We start from the raw sequence: 8,930 nt of genomic DNA on the forward strand, positions 1-8,930 counted from the left end.
ATTATATTATCACTCGGATGACCCCCTTCCATCTCTATAAAAGAGCTTTTGCATTTAATATATGTGTTTATTGTTCAGCTTGATCAAAATTGACTTAAAGGCCACTTAAAGACAGTGTAAAGGCAGTGTAAAGAGAGCGTAAATGCCACTTAAAGATGCTTAAAGGTGGCTTAAAGGTGGCTTAAAGAAGTTTGGACATTAAGGACCTATAAGCACTTGCTTAAAGGTGACTTAAAGGCGGCTTAAAGGTCGTATAGCCTTTAAGCTCCTTTAAGTCACCTTTAAGCCACCTTTAAGGACTTGCTTAAAGGTGGTGTTTCGTCCTGTGTAGACAACAGAATTTTTTTCTCAGTTGAATAAAGTACATCTTGAGATTTATAAAACAAACGCCACCTTGTGAAAACATTTAAATTTCAAAAAATTAGATGAATTATTAACTTTGAGCCATACCTTTATCATTAGCTTAACATCCAGTAGTCACATCACACATTGGTTCGCTACAATTGCATTCTGCCTCACACTCTTCTCCGTAATAAGGGTATATACACTTTGCTCTACAGTACTTTCCGACGTATCCAGGATGGCATTTTACAGAGTCCTCGATATCTGAATAAAGTGACACTTAATTAATAGAATGGCCAACGATAATTTTTGTAACAATGTCATTAAAGATGTTTGCTCATTGCAAAACAATGTTAATGCTTTCATAGTCCATTTTCTAAGTTGATAAAAGACACACAAAACTCGAGAATACACATTAAAAGATGCAATTCTTACTCACGGATGCTCCTAGAAAATATCCGGGAATAGACGTCATTTTCTATTATCTGTTTTGTGCTGTAGTCTTCTAAGAATAAGCTTACAATATCAAAAGAATGTAGAATATCTGGTATCATACCTTAAAAACTGTTTTATAATGATATCATTAAATTTGTATGGCTTTCATTGTTCTTTTTCTTAGCTTATAAAATGGACATAAAACACAAGAAACTACTGTAACAGGATTCAATCGATACTCACGGATGCGCTTGGGGAATGTTCTGGGATGTTCGTTATTATTTTTCTTCGTTTCATAACCTATTTTATGTATTGTAGAATTAATATGATAAGTAAGAGAGAATCCAAACACAAGGGTTTATATTTGTGCTGTTGTCTTCTAAGAATAAGCTTACAATATCAAAAGAATGTAGAATATCTGGTATCATACAGTACAGCTCACGAGTATCCCGACACCCACCGTGTAAAAAACACGGTGGAAAACGGTCTGTGTCGCACCGTGCACACGGTGTGACACCGTGTATGTGTATTGGAAAATTCAATAAAAAAGCACCGTGTCGCACCGTGGCCGCCTGTGTAACTCCGTGGCCACTGTGTTACTCCTTGGATATCGTTACCTGAGACGTTGATAGATATAGCGTATGTTTAGAAATAAAGAAATTAAGGCTAAACAAGGGTTGAAACATCCTTTTCATATTAAAAAAAAAAAAGAATGTCGACTTAAGTTGCACGGACCCAGAAAGTTGTCGAGGCTGTCAACGTGAAGTTGATTTTTGGTGATCTGAAAACTCGACGTAAATGGGTACCTTTTAATTCATTTGTTCTTAAATAAATTGAAATAAATTCATCAAAAATATTTAATAATCATTAAATACATAATCAAAATTCAAATCAATTTAATTCATCTTGTTTTTTTTCTTAACACACGTGATGTTGTAACTGACGATCCTATTAAAATGTCGGGAGCTTAAACGTCTTATTTCTGTTATCTGTAAACACTTTCTGATTTATTAATTAATTTACTGCCTTACTTTAAACCAATTAAAAATGAGAAATGAAAACATTTCAGACCATGTTTTTCTAAAAACATGTGCTGTTGATGTGCTATAGTAAAAAACAACCCCATATTACCGGTGACTCGAATAATTTGGACTTCAGCTATTTATGTAGCAATAAATAAACAAAAAATCACTTTTATATTATAGATTATAGATAAATGCATGTACGAACTCTTGTTAAATTATATTCAAGCATTGTACATGTATTAAAAATATACTTGCATTTCCTAAAATAATTTTCAACTTTATTTCCGTATAGTTCGTAATGGCCTCGTGATTTCACATGAAAAAATCACTCGTGCGATGTACGGAAGCTGATCAGATACACAACATTGTCTTTCATCTTGGGTTCTATACACAACAGGTGTTATTGTCTGTCTTGTTAGGTGTCATTGGAATTTACAACTAACTGTGTGTATATTTGGACGTCTGAACAGGTGTACTCGAGATGCCGTTATTCACACCTTTCCGCGAACACCTGTTTGGTAACATATCACAACCCGTCGTGTGTATGGTCTGAATATATCTTACTTCTACTTTGTTAGTTCAATGATTTTTCCTAATCTCTAACAAACAAACAAAATTGTCTGTAGATATGTACACAAACAACTACACGTAAGACTATCGGCGTGTGGATCCGGGGAACAATTCAGCAACTCTATAAATGCGGGAATTTCACAAAGTATTAACTTGCGATAAGAAATTATTTACCGGGTACACATACATGTATGTACAAAAAAACCCTGATTGATTAAAAAGATGAATGAGATAATACCGGTAACTTTTTGCAAGCATTTAGAATAAACACAACTTTACTGATGTGAAATAGCGTCGAAATTTTTACGAAAAATCTTATTACATCGTGAACTTTACAAACTTTTAGTCATTGTATTGAAATCGTTATTAAAACCATGGATCTAAAATAAATGAATTAAATTCATACAAATAGAACTCTTATAATTCTAAAATGATTGCACAAAAGTACACATACAGAGAGAGAGAGAGAGAGAGAGAGAGAGAGAGAGAGAGAGAGAGAGAGAGAGAGAGAGAGAGAGAGAGAGATTTTACAACTTAATATTCCAACCCTCATGCATGCAGTATAAGAATGAAGAAACTTAACATTTCAAACACTGAATACTTCATTGTTAAACATTTTTCTATTTTGCGGACTTGAAAAAACAATAGAACGACATTTTTTCCATATCATGGAAGGAGCACGTGGTCTATCTCGCGGGCTGATTTGATTGACAGGGATAGCACGTGGACCCTGACTGCATATATTCTATCGCAATTTAAGGGAAAAGGGTTCAATATAATGGAAACTATAAATCTAACTTATTACACTGAATTACAAGTAAAATGTACTTATATTAAATAATACTGGTATTCTCTCTCTCTCTCTCTCTCTCTCTCTCTCTCTCTCTCTCTCTCTCTCTCTCTCTCTCTCTCTCTCTCTTATATGACGATCATTAAACAATCAAACAGTAATTATTGCAATACTGAGTAGTTTCTTGGAACACAAATAATTTCTAAACTCAAGTTGCTATAATGATGAAATAAAAAATTATCAAGTACCGATCCACGGATTCTTAGCGCTATGAATATGTACCGTGCGGTACTACATGGACAAGTACATCACACATATGTATAAAAGAAAGAAAATTTGAAAATATATTAGATATAAAGCTGTATAATTATATTATTTAGAGAAAGTACATTTGTTATCAACAACCCGTTAGATTTGTTATCGTTGAATAGAGTATACGTGAGAAAAGATCACAGTTATGGTTCTATGCACTATTGAAACTGCCAAACTACAGTAACTACGATTACTACTACGTTTAAAAACGGACTGAAACAAAAACTTATGGAACCGTTTATTTGAATTTTAAAACGGAAAAGAAAGTGTTAGTGTTTTAATTGATCAAACTTTTATGTGGGCGATATCGATTTTTAATATTAACAAAAATCAACCGTGTCAATCGCATACGTCTGAAAATTGCGTGCATAAAAATTTTATTTATTTCTATTTCTTTGTCTTTTTCTTTGATTATCTTACGTACATCAATAATATTTTATTCTTTATAAGTTTTATTCCTAAATCCTCCTTTTTTCACAGGTAAATACCGCGTGTTACACCGTGTTATTTTCCGTGTTGCATCGCGTTGCACCGTGTCGCACCGTGTTTTTTCTTGTTCTGTGGCTGTAACAGAGAACAATAGATCAAAGGTACCGACACTTCCACGCTCAGCGTGGACTTTCAAACACGGTGGTCGGTGTTTTTGTCGGGATACTCGTGAGCTGTACTGTACCTTAAAAACTGTTTTATAATGATATCATTAAATTTGTATGGCTTTCATTGTTCTTTTTCTTAGCTTATGAAATGGACATAAAACACAAGAAACTACTGTAACAGGATTCAATCGATACTCACGGATGCGCTTGGGGAATGTTCTGGGATGTTCGTTATTATTTTTCTTCGTTTCATAACCTATTTTATGTATTGTAGAATTAATATGATAAGTAAGAGAGAATCCAAACACAAGGGTTTATATTAGTACTATCTAAGATTTTATCGACGATTTAGATTTGTAAAAAGAGTTTTCTACTGATACAGAAGTATTATTTTAGCATAAAGCGTAATTAAACAAAAGCTCTTCAGCGTATATCTGTGATAAAGAACATTTAATTACTTGTAGAAACATCTGTACATCCTGAGGAAACATCACACAAGTCGCTCCTACAGTTACAAGTTCTTTGACATTCAACTCCGTATTGCGGATATGGACACGGTGATGAACAGTTAAATCTACTAAAGCCTGCGATACATCCTTAAAAATGGTATAACATGCACATGTATAAATTAGTTTTTTTTACGTAATTTGTAATAACAATTAAGAATATAACGAACATATTTACCTGACGAACATTACATTAAATTATTCATTACATTAAAAATATATTTTCGTATGATGTATCAGTTAATTGCAGTTAAGATGAAATACAGTTTAGAATTCTTAAAATATACGTTATAAATATGTTCGTTTTATATATAAGAATCTAATTTAAATTTTTGAAAATTAATAATTTGAAATAGTATCAGTCATATTCCTAAATTATATTTAAATTGCACTGACTTCTGATATTTTTCAAGAATTATTTCCTTATCTTTTTTATCCTACTGTTTGAACATTGGTTTCGCAAAGAAAACAGTTTATTTTTTTATCAGAAAATAGTAATGAATGAATATGAAATGACTACACATAAAATCCGATCTATTTTATATATGCTTACTCTCACACTGTTGAGTATTAGAGTTCCATGATGAACCTGGACAACAACCCTTGTAAACCCTGAAAACAAAACCATTAGTTTGATAGCATTTGATGTAATAAAACTTGATAATGAATTCCATTATACTGAAGTGTGGGGAAAAAAAAATGATCTAGAGGAAAATATTTCTGTAATTCAATTACGACACATCTGTTGTGGAGAACAAACAATAAGTACTTCTCTCTGTCGTTGTTATGAATCTGTAACATTTGGTTATATTAAAGCTACACGATTGGATTGCCATATACAGTGTAATCAAATCAAATGAAAAAATGGAAAGTATTTACTTATTTTTTAAAGGAATAAATGGATCATACCCTTCACACTTGCAATGCAGAAGTGTAACCAGTCATAGCGATGCATATCAACGCCTGCAGCACAATGTTTGCCATCTGGATCGAATGCGTCAAAACAACACGCGCTGCTTTTGTATACTTCCTTTTCATTGTACTTGCTTATATTGGGCATTAATAGATAAAATAGAAGTATGCGAGATGCAGACATAGATTAAGGGAATCTTTAAAATTCCGGGTAAAAATCACATGCGTAAGTTAGTGTACTTATATTTTATGGCCTACAGGATGAAATAAAAAACATACTTTTTATATGAACTATATAAGATTAAAGGTTGGGCTATTTTGATAAATTTGAATCACTTATGATTTTGTTATATATGTATTCAACTATTTCCTTGTGACATTACGGACTTGATAAATAGATGATTTGAAAAAAAGATCATAGTGGATTTTAAACATATTCCGGATACGTGTTATAATGTAGGAAAAAATTGTGTAATAAATAATTAATTTGTTTGCATTGCATTTTTACCATCAAAAGAAGCTGCCATACAAGACTGTGTAGTTTTTTTGGTGCATTGATTAATTTTGTTTATGTTAGCAATTCCTACACAGATATACGTCTTCGCACACTCACATTCATATTTGTTGTAAATCAATGAAGTCAGATGAAATTATGCTAAACATTTTAATCAATTTTATCGGTCAGGTATGGCGGAGGTCTACTATACAGGTTAAGGCCTGTATCAGAAGCCGCGGGATGTTAGCTCAAGCAGACATCAAAGCAATCAAAGATTGTAATAAGAGATTCGGCTGATATAGTTAACGTCTGAATGCATGTATAATTAATCATTTTTAAAAAAAACCGTTTAAATAGATACATTTCACAACTTAAAACAGAATATCCAAAATAAATGTTAACTGCAATCTAATTTAAATCCATAGTCTTTAAAACTGTTTAAAGATATTTTTCCTTTAGTAAAAAGTGTTGTTTGACCTTAGTTTTTCGACAGTTAATCCAATTATGTCTTGCTGTGCCATCTTGAGACATGGTAGATAAATTACTGTATTGTAAACCGGTGCATATACGCATACAATATGATATTTCTAACTGTTATCTTTATAACCTAAATTGACCAAAATTTGTTTATGCTTTCAAAAATAAGAATGTTGAAACAAAATTGGTTGCGAATGAATTAAGAAAAGTAAAATGAAACAGACTGTTTCATCGTAAACATATGGAGTCATACCTCTATCAACAGCTCCACATCCAGTAGCCACATCACACATCGGTTCGCTACAATTGCATTCTGCCTCACATTCCTTTCCAAAATAAGGATAAATACATCTTGCTCTGCAGTATTTTCCGATGTATCCAGGGCGACATTTATCAGACTCCTCGATATCTAAAGTATGGGTATCTACTAACAATGACGAGAATAGATAACAAACTGTTCAAATAATGATGTAATACATTTTTAGTATGAGCAATGCAGAACATCTCTTATGTCTTTATTGTTCATTTTCTCAAATTATAAAATAGGTATAAAACGCAAGAGACCTCTGTGACATGAAAAGGTTCAATTAATACTCACAAGTGCTCGTCGAGAAGATTCTGGAATGCTCGTCATTATTTGTCTTCGTCTTCCCAATGATATGGCCTATTTGTAAATATTGTAGTATTGATATAAAAAATGAGAGAGAGTTTGAATTCAAGGATTATAATTATATCATTGAAGATTTTATGAACGATCTATATCGAAAAAAGAGTTTTCCTACTGAAGTAATATTTCGATATAGAGCCTAAGTAAACAATGGTTTGTCTACATATCATTGTGATATAGATAAGTTTAATTACTTGTAGTCACATCCATACATCCTGAGGAAACATCACACTTGTCTCTGCTACAGTTGCACGTTCTTTGACAGTCCACTCCGTAATAAGGATAAGGACACGGCACTGAACATTTTTCTCCTGTGTAGCCTGGGAAACATCCTTAAAAGGATTTATCATGCATATACATGTAAATTTGAAAATAATATATGTTTGTTATTACAAAATTGTATGCATCACATGCTGAAGTGCGTATTTAGCTAATAGATATTAATTTTTATTATCTACTCATTACACTGAATAAATCATTTTTAGCTGTTCGAATAAAATACACTTGGGCATTCTTAAATTATAAATTGTAAACATATTAATTTATGGTACAAGAATGTAACGAAAAAAATCCTTCTAATGTAAAAGAACATTTCAATATCGGACAATCTCTGAAATGACCTCAACGACGCAACGAATGTATATCTTTACAAAATAAAATCAATATTTCTGTCGAAAGGATTATCTCTCTTCCACCATTGATACATTTTTAGTTTTCAAGGTAAATGCATGAAATCAAATATTATTCACATTTCGAAATTTTACATACCTTACATTGACTTTCGATATTTTTAAATTTCATTATTTTAATTCATTTCGAACTGTATCTATATTGGTTTCACATAGTATAATAACAGTTTACATCTAACAACAATAGTATGAAATATTGTGTTTAATTTCAAAGCTCCTTCATCGTTTTGTTTTGAAAGTGGATTTCCTTACTTTCACATTGCTGAGATATGGAATTCCAAGTTGAACCTGGACAGCAACCTTTAAAGAATCTGAAGCGCAGTAAATTTTTAAAAGCCAGTGTCATCATAATTGATTAATACACAGATATATGCCAAAATAACATTTTAAAAATAACTCCTCTATTTGAAAGTAAAAACTTTCATACTGCACAAATAAAACGAAACAGAATGAAAACAAACAGACCAAACAAAACTCATAAGAGCAGTAAATACAAAAACATGAAAAAAAAATCTTACCCTTCACATCCATTTGCATAAGTGTAATTAAGTAAGCTTAAGCATATGATTGGAAGATTTTCACGCAAGTTAAGCCACCGTTTTTTGTAATACACCGAACTTCCATACATAACGGGATGTTGTGAAATTGAATATCTTGCATTGGCAATTTAAGAGAGTTGTTACTAAATACAGCTATTCTTAACTTCCTACTTTCACTGATAACTAATTGCACATTTAAATTATTCTGGGACAAAGATAATATAGCATGATGCATCCATATAGTACGTATTTATCATCCTCTATTAGGCATAAAACTTAATATCAACATACAAACGATGTGCTTAACATATTACAAAACTTATATAATTAAAGGACACGTATATGTTTTTGATTTTATAATATATATGTACTATTAAAATGTAAATCATCTGTTTCCTAATGATTTTTTGATTGTTTTTGTCATTATTTTGAATTTTGTTGAAATTTAAACGGAAATTATTTTATTGCAGGAAGTATTTTTTCTATACACACTTGGCGATCGTTTACATGTACTTTGCATGATTTAAATAATATTGTTTGTCATGTCTGTTCATAATTAAGACATTCCTCGCTG

The 8,930-nt window shown here is 31.7% G+C and overlaps 1 protein-coding gene and 1 pseudogene across 2 annotated transcripts; both read right to left on the reverse strand.

The window, feature by feature from the left end:
• Positions 1–422: 422 nt before the first annotated feature.
• On the reverse strand, positions 423–6,367 carry LOC128183389 (scavenger receptor class F member 1-like; annotated as a pseudogene).
• Positions 6,368–6,426: 59 nt separating this feature from the next.
• LOC128183384 (protein draper-like) lies at positions 6,427–8,646 on the reverse strand. 2 transcript variants are annotated; one of them, XM_052852374.1, is made up of 5 exons: positions 8,336–8,646; positions 8,070–8,128; positions 7,323–7,460; positions 7,060–7,125; positions 6,427–6,885 (listed from the first exon to the last, which is right to left on the reverse strand). In XM_052852374.1, exons 1-5 carry the CDS (start codon positions 8,443–8,445, stop codon positions 6,620–6,622), a joined length of 639 nt encoding a protein of 212 aa, XP_052708334.1. In that variant the 5' UTR covers positions 8,446–8,646; the 3' UTR covers positions 6,427–6,619. The 2 variants fall into 2 exon arrangements, with proteins under 2 accessions (XP_052708334.1, XP_052708333.1); XM_052852373.1 differs by having other exon boundaries at positions 6,427–6,888.
• Between the last annotated feature and the right edge of the window lie 284 nt (positions 8,647–8,930).

The sequence above is a fragment of the Crassostrea angulata genome, chromosome 5 (assembly GCF_025612915.1).
Source record: "Crassostrea angulata isolate pt1a10 chromosome 5, ASM2561291v2, whole genome shotgun sequence".
Taxonomy (NCBI): Eukaryota; Metazoa; Mollusca; class Bivalvia; order Ostreida; family Ostreidae; genus Magallana; species Magallana angulata.

Bases quoted from the DNA above. Each gene is read 5' to 3' on its own strand.
- LOC128183384 (XM_052852373.1), bottom strand. From the start codon at position 8,445: ATGTATGGAAGTTCGGTGTATTACAAAAAACGGTGGCTTAACTTGCGT. The intron at 8,129-8,335 runs GTAAGATTTTTT...ACTGCGCTTCAG, and splicing joins TATGCAAATGGATGTGAAGG to ATTCTTTAAAGGTTGCTGTC. The intron at 7,461-8,069 runs GTAAGGAAATCC...AATCCTTTTAAG, and splicing joins CATATCTCAGCAATGTGAAA to GATGTTTCCCAGGCTACACA.